The following is a 22,078-nucleotide window of genomic DNA, read 5'->3' on the forward strand; positions in this document are numbered from 1 at the left end:
TCTTGATTTAACTTTGGTAAATGGTATTTATCTAAAAACCAATCCATTTCTTGTACATTTTCCAATTTTGTGGCATATAAACTCTCGTAGTAAGATCTAATGATTCTCTGAATTTCCACTGTGTCTGTTGTTATGTCCCCCTTTTCATTTCTGATCTTATTAATTTGAGTGTTCTCTCTCTGCCGTTTGATTAGTTTGGCTAGGGGTTATGTAAAAGAAAAACTTTTAGAACTCAAGGCAGTCATCAAACCACACACACTAATAGTAGGAGACTTCAACACACCTCTCTCACCAATGGACAGATCAATCAAACAGAAACTCAACAGAGAAATAAGAGAATTGCTAGAGGTAATGAATCAAATGGACTTAACAGATATCTATAGAACATTCTACCCAAAAAGGAAAGAATATACCTTCTTCTCTGCAGCTCATGGAACCTTCTCGAAAATTGACCACATACTCGGTAACAAAGCAAACTTACACAGATACAAAAAAATATTAATAATCACCTGTGTCTTGTCGGATCACCACGGAATAAAGTTAGAACTCAATAACAATTCGAATTCCAGAAATCCTACAAATGTGTGGAAGTTGAACAGTCAACTACTGAATCCTCCTTGGGTCAAGGAAGAAATAAAGAAAGAAATTAAAGTCTTCCTTGAATTTAATGAAAATAAAGACACAACATACTAGATTTATTATTTGTTGACTGAGTTTTCTGTCCTGCCCAGTTCCCGCAGTCATTAATTCCAAAGAAATCACACAGAGGTCTACAATAATCATAAATTGATTGGCCCATTAGCTCGGGTTTCTTATTAACCCATTATTATTCTTATATATTAGCCCATTATTCTTGTCTATGTTAGCCACATGGCTCGGTACCTTTTTCGGCAAGGCAGTCACATCTTGCTTGCTCTGTGGATGGGTCAAGAATGCAGAAGGAATTCCTTCTTCCCAGAATTCTCCTGTTCTCATTGACTCACCTCTAATTCCTGACTGGTTGTTCTGCCTATACTTCCTTCCTGGCTACTGGCCAATCAGCATTTATTTAAAATATAATTGACAGGATACAGACCATTGTCCCACAGCAATTATCTTCCAGCCTCCCTAGTACATTAGTTATTTTAAGAATATAAGAATTTTGACTTACTCTACAAAACACAAATGAAAATGAGAGAGTAACATGGTTTAGATAAAGTTTTAATAGCTCTTTATTTTGGTGGTGTGTTTTGAAATTTATGTTTCAAAACATTCCGAATAGAATTCACTTGTAGAAATTAAGACATGAATAAACTTAAATTAGATGCTATAACTTTAACACAGTTCATATTATTATACAGTAGTAATGGCTCTTAAAAGTTTGACCCTTAATTAAAACTGTTTATTACTTTTAATTTTCATATATGCGGGGTGGAGGGCTGGAACTATGATATCACACACAAGGTCTGAGAACTGTGTCTCTCTTTCCAAACTGTGGGTTCTGGGCATTGAACTCAGGATACTGTACTCGGTGCCAAGCACTTTACTGAGTCTTCTTGCTGACTCTTTCCTTAATTTTTATATTTAACTAGAAAACTAGAAAAAATGCATCATGTTCTTCTACCATTGAAATTGAGACTCGTAGCTTTCCTTTTCTATCTCTACATAATGTATTTGTGCATTCTTTGATCATTTTGTTCAGAAATGGGGTAAAGCTTAAAATAATGGAGGTTGTTACTTATTCTACTGAAGGCAGATATCATAAGGAAAAGGTTGTGCCTTTGTTGGCAAAAAATAACTAAAAGTAAACTTGACAAGAAAATGAAGGTTCTCTACATGGAACTTGCTAGGTTAGGCTGGAGGAATACTGGTGGGGAAGAGGCGGGGTATACCAACAGGAGTTAGTGATGCAGCGTGACCACGGAGACCAGGTGAAGGTCCCCTTCCCCGAATCCTTAGATAATTGTCAAGAGGCCAACAGGTATCAACAATGAAGATGGGCAGTTACCGAACTCAGAATAGACAGCTGCTGAAGACATTTTTGAGAGCCTCTCACTCAGTGGTTCTCAACCTGTGGGTCACAACCCCTTTGGGGATCAAATGGCTCTTCCACAGGGATCACATATCAGATATTTACATTACAGTTCATAACAGTGGCAAAGTTATAATTATGAACTAGCAATGAAAATATTTTCATGGTCTGGGTTACCCCTACACGTGGTGTCAGAGTCACAGCATTGGGAAGGTTGAGAACGACCATTCTCACCCATAGGGAAATCTAAGCTTAAGTGAATGTCCCAAGGATGTGTACTTAGCAAATGGCTGGTTCAGAATGTGACCCCAGAAGTCTGGTGAGAACTGAACCCCTGTGCTTTAAGGCTGCTCAACACTTAGGAAATTTTACTTGATCTACAATAGAGGGACTCTTCTGATCTATAGTAGGAAGCTCCTGGTGGTCTGCTCCTGTTATGCCCTATAAGAATTCTTTTTAAAATACACATCAAGCATCATAGCTCCTTAATTCATAAAGACCTAAGTGAGCGAAAATACAAGCGTACTCCCAAGACTTGTGGTTGGCCACTGCCACCACCACTGCTTTGTTGTGGTTGCCCACTTGATATGTGATGCCTCATCTACTCCACAAGAGGCCAAGACAGACATCATTTATGGCCCCGTGTGTGTGTGTGTGTATCATACAGACTGTTTTCTTTTAGCACACTCTGCATGAACTGTGGTAACTAATTGCAGAATTTTACAGTGCTGTTCACCTGGTCTTGAGCATCCACTCTCAAGAGTACCTTCTGCTTCACCCTCCTCGGTAGCTGGTGCCATTGACTACAGGTACCAAGAGTTTGGACACCTGCTCTTAGCATTACTGTTAATGTTAGTAATTGTGAGTGTGTTCAGATGTGTGTATGTGGGTGTGCACATGTGTGTGTGCTGCATGCATGTGTATATATGTGTGTTCTCGAGCATGTGTGTGACCTGTCTTCCCCCATAATCCACCTAAATAAAAAAGTTCCATAAGCAGTAGTTGCTAGGGCCTTATATTTCCTTTACCTTTCATGTGTATTGAACTTAGAAACATAATAAATTTTTTTTCCAGACAGTGTTTTGCTGTAGCTATCGAACCTGTCCTGGACCTAGCTCTTATAGACCAGGTTGGCCTTGAACTCACGGAGATCCTCCTGCCTCTGCCTCCTGAGTACTGGGATTAAAGGTGTGTGCCACCACCTGGCGAAGCATAATAAATTAACAAATTGGAAAGGTTGAGTTTGAGACTCACACAGTCTGAACAAACTGTGAGTGCCACTGAAGATATTTTCCTCTTTTATCTGAAAATCACTTTCGGAGTTAGTTATTTTTCTGGAAATACATTTACTATGTGGGAAGTATTTGGCTTTAAATCTTCAAAATAAATACATTTTTTCATTAAAAGCTAGATATTCTAGAATCATTTGATTTTCTTCCAAGACATAAAATTTAGCAGAATTTAAGTTTCAAAGAAGGACGATTAAAGCTGTTGGCATAGCAGATCTTAAGTTATTAATAAGTGCATACCATCATTTGATTAGTTCACCAGGAGTTTATGACAGAAAGGCCTGTTCTGAAAATAGAAAACTATATCCCCATGTGCTGCTAAGGATCTTTTAAATTGTTTATTCTTTTTGTTCTGTTGGATTTAACTGTACTTTAACTGGATTTTTCTCATCCTTTTGATCTAGTATATCATATCTAAGTCTGTTTTTTCTTGGAAATTCACTAAAACAAATTTGTATTATTTCAGTGTAAAACACAGAATTTTATTTTTTACCCATTTTGTTTCAGGTACTGAAATCAAAATCTAACTCTCAAAAATTCATTATAGGTTATACATTTAAAATGTCCCCTATTGTCATGGGCTAAAAGGCTATTTTACTCTGGGTGTACTCTTCCAGAATCATTGCAAGAATCTGGCTATTAGGAAGGACTTTTAAATGGAAGACTAGCTAATGATAAAGGATTAAATTGTAGGGTTCGAGGGTTATCCAAAGAGTGGAAATAGAAGAAAAGAATTAGATGCTAGAATTTCCTTTGCTTTTAGGGATATTTCAAAACCAAGGACAATGTCTTATCAGCTTTTGTAATTATCTGTCATGTTATTTCTCTTGGAATGGGTTACTTGCCCATCTCACTCTGTGTTCTTTGGCTTACATGAGTCATACCACATGCTGGGCTGTGCCAAGCTGCATTTGGCTTTATGTTTTATGTTGTGGTCAGGTTGGGGGGTTTTGTGCATCATCCCCATGTGTCTGATAAACAGACTCAATGAGTTTGAGCTATTCTCAGTTCTTCAGTCAAGGCTCATTGTCAACAGAACAAGCATCTCTGGGAGAAACAGTTTTTTGAGGTTGGGGGTATTTCTACTATTGGTAAATAGCTGACTTGCCTGTCATGTGAAAATTTAAACTCATTGCCTGGTGTAATTATTAAATGTGTCCCATTGTCTCAGTAGTTGGAAAGGTGCCTGCTTGACCTCTTTGTGAGCAAAAGCCAGAAGTTCTCAGCATGACCCTCAGATCTTTCATAGTCTGATCATTAAGTGACAGCCCGAACTTTACTCTTCCTTCTGATAAGGGAAAGCAAGGGGAGATGTTGGCTATGAGTTCTCTATGGTACCCGCTCACCAAATGCACTGCACAGTAACTAATCAGTATATGCTGGGATGGAGATTTTCAGCAACCAAATGATTGTTGAGTTCCCTTAATGTCCTGGGCCAAGGGATTGGACAGTTGTTCCTGGGAGTTGCCCTGTAGAACAGATACTGTAAACAACATCTTCCTTATTCTGGGGAAGACAGGGATCCCTGGAGGTTTAGGAATATGCCAGCAGCAGGCTGACTTCAGATCCGTCTTGTCTATTAGCCACCACAACACACTGCTATTCAGCCCCACGGTATACATGTATCGTGGTTCTTTTCAACTATACAGGGAAACTCCTTTTAGAAAACAGTTCTTGGCACTGTGCCTCTACCTGGTCATGGCCACTTTTAAAGGACTGGGAGAAACGACACCCTGATGGTTTGAAGTCTTAACTGCATACACTGTTCTTTGGAGAAAACATGTCCAAATGAAGTTCTGGTTGTTCACTAGGTCTTTCTAGAGAGACAATGTGAGATGTTGAAGAGTTCATGGGTGAATGTGTGTGTACACCAGAACAGGCTCGATCTCAAACGTCTAGCAGGGACAGGGAGTGGAGGGGCAGCTCAGTGACCTTCATGTGCTTCATGAGCAGGTGGCAAATAGTCTTGGAGGACTCTGGGTTCCGAGTTAAATGAGTTATTATCACTCTTCTCAATTCCTAGTTTTCTTTACATCTCATTTAGTAAGTGGTGTCCTGTGGGCCCACGCATTAGGGAGGTGGGGTTGGAGTCTGAGCTTCTGTACTTTGGCCTTCCACGCCTCTCAGCTTCTTAGTTCAGTTCTCAACTGTCTCATCTCCAAGGCTCGCATGCCCTTGCTCACTGTGTCCAGCATGGCTTGGCCCTCAAAACCTGAGAGATTACACACACACACACACACACACACACACAGACTAACTGGATCAGGTGGGTTGGAGAGGCACCTACTACACACCCAGGAGCCTCAGCATGTTTATTATGTGGCTCACAGGAAGAGAGGTTAGCTAGTTTTGGTAGAACGTCTCTGTAGGGGAAAAGTCTCAGGTTGCAGTCATCAGGAGAAGGAAGCTTCAGTTGCTGGTTTTCACAGACTGCCAACATTAACACACCCAATCAGAGGAAGGCATCGTCAGGTCCCTGAGTCTGACCTGGGGAAGTCTCTGCCAGTTCCCGAGGGGTCTGAGACACTGGAGTCATTGTCATGGACACAGTCATGTCAATGACACACATGTACTCAAGACGTCATCTGCTCACCATTCATTCACTTAGAGCCCCCTCTATTCCCCACACATATTGTCTGACTGACCGTCTACTTCTTACTCTCAGTTAACTGTTTCAGCTGGCTTCCATGTCCAGCAGACCCTTAGGTGTGAACTCAGGGAGTGTTAGGGTAGCTACAGACACACTATGGCGCCATATGGCCAGACGTGGTGGCAGCTGTGCTTGCATACTCTGGAGGTATCATTGCTGTGGAATATTAGCTTAAGATGTATTACATTCATTTATGCTGTGGGATATTTGTTTAACGATGCAAAGATGTGTTGCATTCTTTTATGTTGCATTTGTTTAACTCTGTAAAGTTGTTTTATCTCGCCTGTCTAAAACACCTGATTAGTCTAATAAAGAGTTGAATGACCAATAGGTAGGCAGGAGAGAGGAAAAGATGGGACTGCCAGGCAGAGAGAATAAATAGGAGGAGAAATCTGGAAAAGAAAAACGAGAAGAATGAAGATAAGAAAAGGAGGAGAGGAGGAAGCCAGGAGGCCAGTCCCCCCGACACACAGCCGGCCACAGAGTAAGAAGGAAAGGGAGCTATAGAATAAAGAAAGGTAAAAAGTTCAGGGGCAAAACGTAGTTAAAAAGAAATGGAATAATTTAAGTTAGAAAAGCTGGCTATAAACAAGCCAAGGTAAGGCCAGGCGTTCATAAGTAGTGATAAGTCTCTGTAATTTTTTGGGAGCTGGGTGGCGGATTCCCAAAAGAGTCAAGAAAAAAAAAACAGCAAAAAAAAAAGCTACTTATCACTGTACAGTCCTAGGGTATTTGGATGAAGCAAGCACCATTCTGCCCCTACTCAGTTGTGTGAAAGTCCCAGTGCACAGACTGCAGTTGTGGGAAAAAGAGACTTTATTTCCTGTCCTGAGAGTGCAGACAGGGAGAGAAGAAACTTTGATAATGGAATAGACCCGAATGGGACACATTTTGTCTTCATCTATTTTCTGTCACTATAATAGAATACCCGAGACTAAATTTTTATTAAATTTATGTTTATTTAAACAAGAGATATATCTGGGCCACGATTCTGGAGGCTTTAAGGTTCAGAACTAGGCAGGTGCATCTAGAAAAGGTTCTCGTGCTGCACCACAGCCTGGCACCGTGGGGTCGTCGTGTGGCTGGCACACATGTGAGGATGGGAAGTTGGTCCACACACGACAGAGCATAGAATGTGTATGTGAGAGAGTAAGGAACAGTACTGGCTCGATTTATAAAAACCCACTGGGGTTCCAAACATAATTCGTGGAGGAACTCAACTTCATAATGGAGCATAGCACAGTTCAAAGTTGTTGGGAGTCAGAGGTAAGGGGGAGGGCTTAGGAGATGAATGGAGCCATCACCTTAAGTAGCAGGTGAAGGCAGAGACACTGAAAGAAAGGAAATGACATGTTTTTTAAAAGTCCTTAATAACTTCTTTTCTATACTTTAAAAGAAGGTTTCATTGACCGTTTGTTTTCTGCATTGGGCCCACAATTAACACAGCTAGTCCTGGGTGAAATGTGTCTTTGATAGTGTTGCCTCCCCATATCTCCCCAAGTGAAAGTAGAACGCTGAGCAACGCTCCAGCCAGGTTTCCTTTACTGGGATGTGTTTTTGGAGCGGCGCTGTTTTGGAAACACCATTGAAGTGTTTTCTTCCAAACACTTTAGTAGGATCGTGAGGAGTGGATGAGTCTAGCAGAGCTCTGGGGACACTGAGTTCGGAAAGAAAAAGCTCTTTTCCTTACATATTCATCCATCAGAGCTAAGCTCCTTTTCCGTGTTTCGAGACCCCGCCCATTCCGCTGCAGGGAGAGCAGGGGCTGCTTCTCGCTGGAGTTATGAACCCTGCAGACTTGTACTTCGACACGCGTCGACCTAAATTGTATGCTCCCACAGATGAGGGGTGTGAATATTCTGGGCCCCCTTCTCTGTCTGACATCAAAGTCCTTTCTGCATTGCTGGTGGTTCTGTGATGGGGCTGGCTACACTTCTGTGGATCTTTTCTACTTTGGTGTTTTTCCAGTCCTGGAGACTGCGGAAGCCAAAATTTTCTTTGAACTGAGGGGCATAGCAGTGTGTTCTGTCAAACTGGGCACAGGTTCATCATTTAAAATATTTTGTAATATTTGATGGAAATAGTTACCAAACAGCCCAGGGTTTGTCAAATTGTCTCTGATTATTTTTCAGGCACAATAGGAAAAGGTTTATTGATCTACACTAAAACAGATATCTGGTATAAACAATTTTGTTAAGTAAAAGAAACAGTTCTGTAAGTACATTTTTTTAAAAAATTCTCTGCTTAAGAATTATGAGGCTTACAGGAAAAGGTGGTTTGTGTTTATGGGCTCTGCTGGTTCCCATTCCCTAATAGTTTTCTCCATTCTTCATGCAAAACTCCATTTACCCCTTCTTTCCTAATATGTTAATGGATAATCATGGCGTTTCAGGCTTAAGGATGCATAAATGAGCAAAGCCTGAACTCAGAGTGTAGCTTGGTCTAGTCTGAGCTCAGTTCTTAACTTAGTAACCATTGTGAAGTTAGCACAGTGCTAACATCTCTGCTCAATCTTCCCCGTGGACTGCTGACTACCATCGTCCTTTGCCACCTCTGTCCAGTCTTCCCCATGGACTCCTGACTTACATGGTCCTTTGCCACCTCTGTCCAGTCTTCCCTGTGGACTGCTGACTTCCATGGTCCTTTGCCACCTCTGTCCAGTCTTCCCCATGGACTCCTGACTTACGTGGTCCTTTGCCACTGGGTAACTGAGCGTTGGCCCCAGTGAGCACAAGTGCCCTCAGATGTCTAGAAAAATGTCTCATTAGGGTTTCCCCAAAGAGAACCCCCACTCTTTCTTAAAATTGGTTTTGCATCTTATCAATTGTGTTCTCAGGACCTATGGGTACAGTCTTCCAAACTCACTTTATGCTTGTTTGCTGTAATAAACTACACCTAATTAGAATGTATCGTGAGCTTCTGCTGGACAATATATCTAGAAGACTTTTTACAGTGATATTTATGAATGAGAGTGGTGTATAATTTTCTTGGGGGAAATGTTTTTATTTCAGAAATTGTAATACTTGCTTTTATTTATTTTTATTATTTTCCCCCTTACAGTCTGTCCTCCAATCCAACAGAACACAGCCCCTTTTATATTCAAGAAAATTGATAATAGCATTAACATATGATTAGTACCATACAGATTAACTAACTAGCATATAATCTGTGCAATTACAAATAAACCTAACCACAATGAAGGGCTCTGTGAAGCAGCCACTGTGGTTTGTCTCCACTTAGTAAATGGAAAAGATAAAAGTTACCCAGAGAAGCATTTGCCTTGCCCCACTGACAGCCAGGCAGGATTGAACCCCAGCCTCTTAGAGAAGGAAATGTAGTTCAACATAAAACTAAGTTGTTAGAATAATTGGGAGCATGGTGATATCTTATTTGTCGATCAAAGCTTCTTTGTAGATCAGAGGTTGGAGTTAACCACTAGCTAACCATAGAGGTCTGGAGGTCTGTACAGACAGCCAGGAAGTGATATGGCCAGGAGGAGAGAGAGAGAGACTTATTAAAGAGTCATTTTGAAGACTAGATTAAGATATTTATATAATTGTAGGGTCACATACAAAACTAATATTGAGGGCCTTTGTTTCAAAAAGCAAGATTGATTATCATCAGAGAGTAAACCTCCTCCTCCCACAGTCTCTATCTTGGTTTTTGCCATGTGTTTTTTGTTTGTTTGTTTAAGACAGGGTTTCTCTGTGTAGCTTTGGTGTCTGAAGAAGGACGCTTAAAAGAAATCCCACACTAGCTCAGAATTGAGAAATAGACGGTTATTTATTTAGGGATAGACTCACAAATCAGATTCCTCTGCTAGAACGGAGATAAGAAGCTGAATCCCGCAGCCGGAAAAGAGACCGGACTCATGCTCGCCATCCGCATAAATAGTATAAGAGGCCACGCTCCAGTGGGCGGGAACTACTGGTTGTAGGGTTTCCTACAGCAGGTGCCTGTCCTGGAACTAGCTCTTGTAGACCAGGCTGGCCTCGAATTCATAGAGATCTGCCTGTCTCTGCCTCCCGAGTGCTGGGATTAAAGGCGTGTGCCAGCACCGCCTAGCTGCTAATGTAATTTTAAGAATAAAAACTGTAAATTACAAGACATGGAGCTTTGACCATGACAGTGCACAAGGCCCATTTCAAAGCGAATTTGAGAACCTTTGAGTCTCAACAGCAGGGCTGGGAGTGCACAATCAGTGTTTTGTAGCTCCTGCATGCACGGGATTTTCTAAGCAGAACTGTGGGAAGACTGCACAAAATGTCTCAACTTTTATTCACCTTCGATACAGCCCTGCATATTCCATGGGTGTTCATTTTAACTTATGAATGAGGGAGAACTGAAGGGGAGTGGAACTGTCCCGTCTTTCCCTTTTCTTCCATGCTGGCTAACACAGCAAAAATGGGCACAAAGAGGTTCCTTGCAGGTTTGGGTTTCTTTAAGCACTACCTTATTTGCTACTGAAACAAGCTCTGGCTTGAGTGGACAGTGTGTCACGTTGGGGCTGCTGTAGCAACCTTTATATCCTCTTTCTTAGACAGAGGCAAGATTTGCTGGTCCCCACCTAGCATGTGTGTGGTATACGCCCACGTGTGCGTGCAGGCATGCTGGTCTGTGTACGTTCATGGGGAAGCCAGAACCTTTCAGTATCTTCTACAACTTTACCCCTTAGTCTCTGAGACAGGGTCTCACAGAACCTGGAGTTTGCTGCCCTAGGGATGCTTTCTGCGGAGCAGGTAGTGGAAATCCATAGACAAGTGTTAGTATTTCTGGCTCCGTTACCCCTGTGCATACTCCATCATCCCACAAGACATAGTATTACATAGTTAAGTTCAAAGATCAAAGTAATTTTCAGGAGTTTGGCATGATGACTTAGAAGGTTATTGTGATTTTCCCTAAGCCCTATGACCTGAGTTTGATCCTTGGGACCCAGATGGTAGAGAGAAATGACTTCCACAAGGTGTCCTTTGACCTTCACAGACATGTGGATGCACCCACCCAAACACACACACACAAAAGAAGTTAAAAAAAAAATAAAAAGAATTTCCAAATGGTGGTAGGGCCTAAACCATCTGGGAGCAACTGTAAATGTTGCACCTCTGTGAAGCTGACCGTGTCTCAATGATTTCACTATTACACAAGGTGATTGCAGAAGGTGTGCAGAATCACTGTGTCAATAGTTTATAAATTTATTGACAGGTTTTTTTTTGCACACAGAAACCTTGTATTACATGATAGTTTATTTATTCTACAACCCTAATAATCTCACCCAATGGTGACTGTAGTCTTGTTTGGTAAGGGAGTTTCCAATAAGTAAGATACACTTTCAAGCCCTTGGGGCTCTGGGAAGGTTTGAATACACCTTATCTATGATCATAAAGTCATACGGTTGTGTGTTCATCAGGTCATGAGGCAGCTATGCAGCAGACACAGCCCTGAGGTGAGTTCCAGGGACTGTTGGGGTTGCTTCCCTCAGTAACTCATATGGCAGATTATAGCAAATGGGGAGATGCCAGCCATGTAAATGAGGTTGTCTTCTTAAAACCTTGGGTAAGATTACTATAAATTGTTAGAAAAATAATAAAAATTTCACCAAATCAGTTGGAATGATGGCAAAGAAATTTGAATATAAGTACATTATTCCATGTAAACCACTTACCAATATGGTTACAATAAAATGTTTTTTGTGAATATTTGGAAATATTTTGGAAATAAGTTTAGCTTATTTATAGATATATTATACATTTAGCGTTTCGATGAATTTTGACAATACTGAGTTATCAGAAAGAGTATTTACAGAGCTTTTAGCTCTGAACCACTAGTTTGGTTAACTAAAGAAATTAAAATTTAGTTCTCCACATTACTTTGTACCTTCAGAGAAACGATCTCTATCCATATATGCTAATTTACACAATACACACATGCATAGACTTAAGGTAATCCTGAAGACTGCTAAAACCCTTGAATTGATGTTTTAGATCTAACTTCTTCACTGACTCTCTGTTCCTTTTCTTGTGAGGTACTCAGGGACCTGTTATGAAACCAACTTAAAAGTTCATTTGAACGAATTGCCAGTGTACTATCTATGAAGTGTGTCTAATATTCAAAAACTGAATTAGAATATCACTTTATGGTAGCTCAGTAATTTACACTCTGAATTTACCAAGCATGTTTCCTGTTCAGATCAGCGAGTGCTGAGCTGAATGAAAGTGGTGCATGATAAAGATTAAGAAAAGTTTTGGAAGATTTTTTTAAATTTTTTATCCATTTTACATACCTACCACAGCTCCCCCACCTACCTCCTCCCCACCCCAACCCCTATCCACTCCTCAGAGAAGGATAAGAACTCCCAGGGGGAGTCAGCAAAGCCTGGCACATCAAGTTAAAGGCAGTGCCAACCCCCTTTCCACTGCATCTAGACTGAGCAAGACATCCCACCACAGGGAATGGGCTCCAAAAAGCCAGCTCATGCACCAGGGAAAGATCCTGGTCCCACTGCCAGGAGCTCCACAAAAGAACCAAGCCTATCAAAATTTTTATTTACTTTTTAGAAGTTGTGCACCCGAGAAAAAATAAGTGTCTACAAACATTACCTTTTCATTATTACCTGATTTCTTTCTCCCCACAAGTGTGCGCTTGAAAGAGGCGAGTCAAATCAGATGACTCTTGCACAAACGTGATGTTGCTATCTCTGTGCCACTAAAGTGGGGGAATCCTGTGTCAGTTGACAGAGGGCGTGCCTCTGTGTAGAAACACTTCCTGGGCTCATTTCTATTACATCTTTGACATCCCCAATGGTCAGAAGTCAACATGGATATCTCTAATACAGTAGTTGAAAATTGTCTCATTTCATGAACATTCATTTTTCCCAAACCCTGTAAAAATTACACTAATATTATTCTCCTCACTGATGTTAAAGACCCCTGCTGTTTACCTACTAGTCATGCCAGCACAATTCAGCAGCTCCCAGCGTGCAGTTAGATTGATCTGTGGAGGTTTATGTCAGCTCCAGTCACCTTACCAAAAACCCAACAATGACTTCTAATATCTTGCAGAGTAAAACAGATACTAAAATAAAAAATTTGAAAAAAAAAAAACCTTGGGTAAGAAGACCTCTTATAACTTCTTCCATAGCTCAGGTCTACCTGAGCAAGTAGTGCTGAATTCTGGTTGACTGTAGCAACTAAGTCAAATTTGATGAATAAGAAGTCTCATGTCTTAAAGTTTCTGAAGAAATACTGTGTTAATAACTCATCAACAGTTAGCCTAGTAAAACTGCTGATAGAATGCTACTTTTCAGGTCCTAGTGCCAGGCTTCCTTAGCCTTATACCCCAGGGAAAGGTGAGTGCGCTATCTGCCCCTTCCTCAGCCCCACAACACAGAATAATCAGATGCGATAGGGAGTCAAGCCAAAGCAGGAAATCAGTTTATTACTATGAGTGTCAGCTTATATAGGGTAAATGACATCATGTGATGCAGAATTACCTACATCCAATGAGAGACAGTCAAGCCCTCCTTCTGGCTAGAGGGGCATCTACCTAGATTTCGCTGTCTCATCCCCACTAGGTAGCTTTGAGACTATCCTTCAAACTTGAGCCAGGCTTTTCTCTGTCCTACAGGCCTCAAGGTACAGGCCCTGAGATAAATTTGACCCAACATCCTAGGTGCTATTTGTTTATTTATGTACGTTTTATCAGTCATCTTGGATACAGTAGTTTTTTAAAAGACCATGAGAGTGACATACAATCACTCTTCTGGTGGGTTGACATCTGAACATGAGTTATCACCTGCTGTACCTCTCATGGCTCCTGATACCTCAGTCCTAATTGGATAATCTCACACCTCTTAGTTTTAATGTTGCTTCTCAGCCTTTTAGCTAAGATCAAGTATAGTACCTAATAGGGTTTAACATTATTTTACATGCATGATTTAAGGCCTAAATATTTTTAAGGATTGTCTCAATGCTAAGCTCTGGTGGATAACCCCCATTCTTATTAATCTAGAGTTGCAAAAGAGGATTCAGTGGAGTTTAAAAGAAGACATGAGATTGGGGGTGGGCATGGGCTGAATCTAGGAGGTGTTAGGGGAAGAAGTAGGAACTAAATATTTATTAAAATTAATTGTATGCATGTTTGAAATTTTCAAACAGTTATTAAATATACTGTGTCTGGCTGGAGGAGGACTCAGAAGTTAAGAGCATTTGCTGCTCTTGCAGAGGACTGGGATTTAGGTCTTAGCACCCATGTGACTACAGTTCCAGGAAATCTGATGCCTTCTTTTGACCTCTGAGGGCCCTAGAAAAGCATGTGGCACATATACATACATTGTGTGTGTGTGTGTGTGTGTGTGTGTGTGTGTGTGTGTGTGTGTGTGTAAATGAGTGTGTGGGTATAATGTAAAACTGGGAAAGGCATTCAAGTGGGTAACAGTAGATGTGTGGAAAGAAGGGATGCAGGCAAAAGGACACATGAGTCATGAAAGATGACAAAAAGTTATTTTTTCTGGTTTCAACCTGCAGGGTTTTTTTTTCATTTTTGGTTCTGGATAAATGCATAAGGATGAACTGGGCAGTGAAAGGGTAAAGCCTTAAGCAAAGCCGCACAGCATCAGAATGGACATTCTGACAGTAGAGACATTCATTGAGATGCATAGGGTTTGGGACTAGGCAGGAATTTTGAGTGGTTTCCTTAAATGAACTGTGTGATGTTTTCATTTGTGAGTTAATGAGAATAAGGTGATTTTACTTAAAAAGTAAAAGTCTGTGTAGCATCTTCTTAAAGACCTCATCCCCACCCAAGCCCATTTGGGTTTGAAAATATGGATCTAATTTTCATTTCTAAGACTTAATGGGCTTTTTAGAAAGTATTAATTTTCCAGTTCTTGAGTCTTCTCTTTCAGTGGTACTGGGGTCAGTGAGAGTTTAACACCAGCAAATGTTCTTTCAGGACATGGGTGTGCTAATTGCTGTACTGGTTCTGAAGGAAAGGGTTTTCCTGAAAGATAATGTTATTGTTTCAGATGCGGAGCCAAAGTATCTGATAGTCGTGCGACCTGCTCCTCCTCCCAGTCAGAAGAAGTCATGTTCAGGTACGGTCCTTGCTCTAGATTTTCTTGTACTTACCTATGCACCATGCAATTTCAGCTTCCGTGCTGCATGCTCGAGATGAAATGCTTTGGGAATGGCTTAGCAATGTGGGTAGAGATGGTGTCAATCCAAAGTCTGCAATTTACCCTGTGGGACGAGCAGCACAGCCTGGTCCTAGACACTCCTCTCAGCATAAGTAGGTATTGCTGCTTCTTGTCACTGCCTACTCTGGGGTTTAGACAATTAACACACTCTCTTCACCTTGGTTATTGTGAGGGGTAAGTGTCATTTTGGCTAGTTCTATTCTATAAAGGGTAGCCTCTTGCCCACTATTAGTCTTTCAGATTTTAAAGACAAAGTTTTATGTCTAACCTTAGATTAAGGAATGTAAGCTTCCGTACTTTTCTGTGGACACCCGAACCTCGAAACAGGCGCACGCTTTTCCTGACTCGAGCCCACGAGAACGGACGACTGTCCTAGGGGTTAAAACACATGACACACACACAAAGAGACCGGGCTCATCTGCCAAGGAGCAAGTGGCAAATGGCAGCTTTATTAAGCATAAGTCGGGTATATATACTGTGGGGCAGAAAGACACCAGCCCCCCATCAGGAACAAGGAAAGAGAAAAGTCAGGGGGCCGCACCCAAGGTCTGAGAGCAGCTGAACAGAGAAAAGAGGAAGCCAGGTGGGCGTGCTCAGGCTCAGAGAAAAGCTGACCCTGGAACCTTGCCTGTGAGCGAGAACCTTGCTTGCAGGTGGAATTACCATAACAGTAAAGGGAGAGTTCTCTCTAAGCTACACCCTTGGGCCGTAGGTGAAATTAACATAACAAGAGAGGGCAGTTCTATGCTATACCCTCAAGCTGATGCAGTGGAACCAGGAAGCAGAACAGCCCTGCATAGCGCCTCGGAAAAATGGGGAACCTGTGTACCTACAAAGGAAACCATTTGTTTGAATAGGATATCTATCTCATTTGTGTATATACTGTAGAGATTGGAGCTTTGGTTTTATTTACTCTGTGTCTTTCCCTTCTGGGCTCCTCTCAGACCAGGAAGGCTGGAGACTGAAAATGGATAAAATACATATGTAAAACTTCAACATGACTGTGGTAGTGTTGCCAACTTGTCAGGGGCTGAAATCACCTTGAAAACATCCTGACACACCTTTAGTGATTATTTGGTATCTGGGTGTGCCTGTGAGGGGTTATGTCAGTTAGGTTGAGATGGAAATGCCTAACAGTGGGCAGTATGATTCCCTGAGCAGGAAGAGACTAGCTGAGTGCATGAATCCTTTGGTCTCTGCTTCTTGGTTGTGGGTGTGCCCGATCAGCAAGTTCAAGCTCCTTCTGTCTTGACTTCTCTGCTATGAATGAATTACTTTTAAATTGTGAGCCAAAATGAATGCTTCCTCCTTTAAATTGCTTTTGCTCGGGTATCTAACCACAGCACAGGAATAATACTAAAGACAAAAGATTAAAACATGCCATATCTAATTAGTAAGACATGGCTGAACATTGCCCTGAAGGACATTTTGTCCTCCAACAGAGCATCTTCCTTCCTGTGAACAGTATCGACCACAGAGTTTTGCTTTGCTTTCTCTAGTGTGAACTCTTCTCCACTCAATCATTCCCTAACCACTTTTGTCTTTTGAGTAACCCTTAATGTTATGCAGAAAAGCATCTCTGTGTGTGTTTGTTCTGCTTATCTGGAGGGATCAGATGGGAGGAACAGCATTTGACACTTCTACTACACATAGCATAGGGGCCTTGACTACTCTGAATTTGTACCCAGTGTAACAACACAGGGCTGGTCACCATAATTTAGTTTCCAACACCCTTCTCTAATTTTCTTTGACTTCCATTATTTCTTTTACAAGTAGCATCAAATGATCAAGAATCTTAAAGCAAAGGGGAAGACTTAGTATCTCAAAACAGTGTTTCAAAATTTTGAACAATAAGGTCAAATGTGACTGTCATATCTTAGAATCTGATTTTATTTGGCTAGTCTCTGAACTGATTATTCATGTAACCCTGTTCATATAAATAAAAATTATAAAGAAAATTAGACCACTGCGGCTCTTGTAGATTAAGTATTAATTCCCACCTTCATTTAATTGCAAGGTTTCTGACACTGTCCTAGAAATTATTTCTCACTTTCTCATCGCTAGCCCAGGAAGTTGGGTCACTCTGTTCAGCACGTGACAATCTACCTTTCCTCTCAGGCACTGGATGTGATTTTTGTTTTGGTATTCTGCATCTGGGAGAGAAGCAGTGGCTGATGGAATCACTTCCATTTGTTTTACATTCACATCTGCTACGTAGATTATAATTAGCTAATCTTTTTCATATTAAAACCACCAAGTTAGTGACATAATCATTTGATCATGCAAGTTTAGGATCCCTTGGGGAATGAAATATACATTTTTTCATCTCTAAGCTGCATTTTATCTCTTCAAATATTGTGAGCAGAGCCAAGGATTCATTATAAAGGAAATTAGAAAATAATCAAGGAAATCAAAATCCCAAATATGAGTTTTTACCTTGTATTCTATGTGACTTTGGACACCCTTGAGACTTTTCTTATCTTTATTGTTTATCTATAAATTATGCTGTTGCGTTACATTCCTGACAAGTCAACTCAGAAAGAGAAGAATAATATAATTACCTCAGCGTTTGTTTCCAAGCTGTGTGTGCCCCCTACCTTTCATCAAGGCTCTCATCTCTTCTCCTTGGAGGTCAAATGTAGACCACTCAAATCACCATCTGCAAGGCACAATGACAGATGCCTCTGAAAGGTTTATAGAGAAGAGTACATGAGTGTTTGCAGCCATCAACTGTTATGATATCCATAAATGACTTTAGACATCCTTAAGAGGTCAAATTCTCTAAAACTTTCTAAAGTTTTGTTACTGTGTCAAATACCCAAGATAACCTTAGTTTTTGAAGTTTGATTCCATCACTTCTCAGCCTTTTGGCTGAGATTAAGTGTAGAAGTTTGATTCCATGGGATCACTGGATCCCATTCTTTAGGGCGTTAGTGCTCACCTTATGATCAGACTGCAAAAAAACAAAACAAAACAAAACAAAAAATGAGAAAGGGAAAGAGACTAGGATTCTACAGTCCTCCTTTTATGGCAGACTCCCAAAGATCTAAACCTGTCCCATTGTGGCTTACTTTTGTAGTAGCTCCCAGGAGCAGCATGATGCGAAAACCAAGCTTTCAGCATGGGGACATTCACTCAAGTCATAGAGCCATATGTAATAAAAAAATTCCATTTATTTTTTAAAACTCGAAGGTGTTGATACTTCACCATAAGGAAATGACAGTTGTTTAAGGATATAGATTTACTCTGTTTTGAACATTACACAGTATATGCAAATTTTGAAAGCTACAGCACCCCATAATAAGTCAACTGTATTGGAATGAGGCATTTTTAGATCACTACATTATGTAGATTCTGAATCCAGAGGCTTTCTTCCTGGAGTCATAATTGACAGAACTTAAAGAAACAGATGTGGCCATTTTCAAGAGTGTTTGATTCAAATAATCACCATTACGCTCACTTATGGGATCCTTTCTTATACACTTAAATAAAGGTTTTAGGCACTGTGCTGTGTTGTTCCAAGCCCATTAGAATGAGAAAACAGAAGTTCTTCCTACAATCAACACAATATGCCCAGTCTCATGGAGTAAAGAGGGTGACGATGCAGTTTTATGAGACTTATTTTTCAAATCTGGATTTTATTTCCCTGGTTGAACCTGTATTCAAACTCCTTCCCTTTCCTGGCTTCTCATTTCTATAGTTTCAAATATTTTTTGAAATTAAAATGCCTACCCCACACCCTTACCCCCATGTGTTTGAAGACTCTATATCCATTCATCAGTATAACTTGTGGTATTTCCCAAATACAATTAGTCCCATCAGAACAACTGCACTTCCTGTGTGACTCCCACCTTACAGTGTTATACAAAATGTGTGCAGCTTTCCATTTGTGTGCTTACTGTAAGCATATGCTTATTATAATGTTATGGCAAGGGAGTTTACACTTTAAAGAAAGATTTTTTAAAAAAAATATGACTTACAACTTCCATAAAAATGTTACATTCTTTTTTGGAGGATATTAATTCAGTCTAAAACAGTAGTTCTCAACCTTCCTAAAGTTGCACTCCTTTAACATAGTCCCACATGATATGATGACCCCCCAACCAGAAAATTATTCTTTTGGTATTTTATAACTGTAATTTTGCTACTGTTATGATTTGTAATGTAAATATCTGAGAGGCAGGATACCTGATATGCAACCCCCAAAGGGTCATGACCCACCGGGTTGAGAACCACTGGTCTAAAAGGCACATTTTTTTTATTTATCCATGGAAGAAATGAAACAAACCTAATGTGTATATATACAGAGATGTAAGTGTGTGAAGGGTGTTTACTTCACTCATTTTAGCCAATGTCTCCATAATGATGGACTCACAGGAAAACTAAAGCTAGATATGATTGCACATGGTTTATATATATGCATATACATATAAACATGCACATACACACAAATATAAATATATAAACATACAAACCCAAGAACAATAAAGCACTTCCTTTGATTCATGTTTAAATTCATGGAAAAAATCTATTTTGTAGACTATATGAAAAGCTATGAACTTCTCAAAGAATTGATAAAAATTATATTATTTTTAAAAACTCTCTCATAAAGTCCAGAAATGACTCAAAAATATCTTGACATGATAAAAGCTAGACTAAAAAGGAAAGGAATATCATCCAACCAAGTCTTCTTTGTGTGTGCATTTTACTCAAAATATTGACCAAAAAGTACCGTGTCCTCACCATAGCTCCCAGGGACACCAAGGTGAGTGAAGAGGTTGGGGGGTAGGAAAGATGGAGGTGTGACTGGGTTGTTTGTTTTGTTTTGAATTAGTTTTTTTTTTTAATTTTTCTTTTTAGGGGATGTTATGGGAGTGAGGAGCAGATATGGAGGGACTGAGATTGGGGTACATGATGTGAAATTCCCCCCAAAAAAGTCAATAAAAAATTAAGTTAAAAAAAGATACAATGTCCGGAATTAACCTTGTGCTGCCTCCACAGGTAAATCTCGCTCTCGAAAACCTCTCCAGCTTGTGGTTGGCACTTTGACACCAAGTTCAGTCTTCCTGTCCTGGGGTTTCCTCATCAATCCGCACCATGACTGGACATTACCAAGTCACTGTCCCAATGACAGGTAATTCCCCATATCAGAAATTATTTTTCATTTTTGATAGTGTTGACACATGCTTAGAAAAATGTACAAACATTTGGGCCCTTAGCATTTACTTATCACCTATTAGCTATATAAATGTTCTAGTTATGAGGGGTCTATAGACACCTAGTACAGGGACCCTGCCATTGACAAAACTAGGATCTGAATAGAAAACATATGTATGTATGTTTATCAGCAAAGGAGCAAACACAAGAGGGAGGAGCATATATACCAAATGGTCAGTATCATACAGAATGGGCAGTATCATGCAGAGAGCACAGATGAGTGAACTAAAGGTATAAAGGATACACACATGTCTCTTTATGCATGTGTAGTGATATACATGTATATATGTATATATACTATACATATAGTATTGTGTGACTCATATGTCTCTTTATGCATGTGTAATGATAAATATGTATGTGTGTATATACTAAACACACATATGTATACCTATATATGTATACATATATGGATACATACATATGTATCCATATATGTATATGTGCATGTGTATGTATCCTTTCAAATAATCAGAAATATTTCTTATTTTACTTACTACTAAGCCCGTGACTTACTTTACTCGGTGATTGATTCTTGAAAGTACTTACTGTTTTGTTTTTTGTTTTGTTTGTTTTGTTTTCCGAGATAGGGTTTCTCTGTGTAACAGTGCTAGCTGTCCTGGAACTAGCTCTTGTAGACCAGGCTGGCCTCAAACTCACAGAGATCTGTCAGCCTCTGCCTCCTGAGTTCTGGGATTAAAGGCGTGTGCCACCACCCAGCAAAAGTACTTGCTTTTTAATGATAATTGCAGTTGTTAGTAGATGCTAGTACTAAAAAAAAAAAGAAAAAGAAAAAAAAAGAAACACTTTGAGATGGGCTCCTACTCTGTAACTCAGGTGACCTTGAACTCACTGATCTTCCTGCCTCCTCCTCCTAAGTATTGTTCTTTATTCTGAGAATTCGAGAGTGTTGAAGTAGAAGTCCTTGAAGTGTGATCAAACTACATTATTGCCATCATTGGAGAACATGTAACATACGAACTTAAGACTGCCCACCGCCAAACTTCACTGGGTCAGAAATTAAGTGTGAGTCTCAGCTATCTGTTTCAACAAGAATTCTACATGATTCTGATGTCCATTGATATTAAGGAAAACTGGCTTAGAAAATGTGCACACACAGGGAGAATTAAGAGGGTGACACCGAGAGGTAACACAGGAGAGGTGTTCTTTGTTATATATTTTGCTGGAAGGCACAAGAATTGTATCAATGAGGCTCAGTGATCAGAGATGGCTCAGTGGTTAAGAGCATTAGTTGCTCTCTCAGAGGACCAGGTTTCAACTCCCAGCATCCATGTGGCAGTTGATAACCATCTTTCCTTCAGTTCTAGAGGATATGGCACCTTTTTTGTCCTCTGAGGGCATTACACATATGACACTCCTATGTACATACAGACAAAATACTAATGCACATAAAATAAAAATAAAAAATAAACTGTGTTGATGATTGCTTGTCTGTCTATAGCTTTTATAAACACCCTCATACAAGACTTTGAGTGTATGATCTAATTTCTTGGGCCAAAAGTTCCTCCGGTTGGAGCTGCTGCATTGCAGGAGTGCATGCAGGATGTATATTTAACCATCTTTCTGACTTCGCCTACATTCCCTTAAGAGGCTGTGAGAGCTCTGCTTGCTATAAATTCTGTTCATGTTTTGTGCTGTGGCATTTTTTCATCGTAGCTCTCCTGGAGTAGTAGTCACCCATTACACATAACATATAC

At 40.2% G+C, this 22,078-nt stretch overlaps 1 protein-coding gene across 17 annotated transcripts in view; it reads left to right on the plus strand.

The window, feature by feature from the left end:
* The window catches only part of Abi3bp (ABI family member 3 binding protein), a 213,545-nt gene that overhangs the window by 72,257 nt on the left and 119,210 nt on the right, over positions 1–22,078 (plus strand). For all 17 annotated transcript variants that reach the window (XM_087900842.1, XM_087900875.1, XM_087900880.1 and 14 more), the window contains exons 3-4: positions 14,973–15,041; positions 20,145–20,277. In XM_087900842.1, the coding sequence (XP_087756968.1) occupies positions 14,973–15,041; positions 20,145–20,277 (202 nt within the window). The remainder of the gene's footprint in view (positions 1–14,972; positions 15,042–20,144; positions 20,278–22,078) is intronic.

This window comes from Myodes glareolus, chromosome 2 (assembly GCF_982192425.1).
Source record: "Myodes glareolus chromosome 2, mMyoGla1.1, whole genome shotgun sequence".
In the NCBI taxonomy this organism is placed as follows: Eukaryota; Metazoa; Chordata; class Mammalia; order Rodentia; family Cricetidae; genus Myodes; species Myodes glareolus.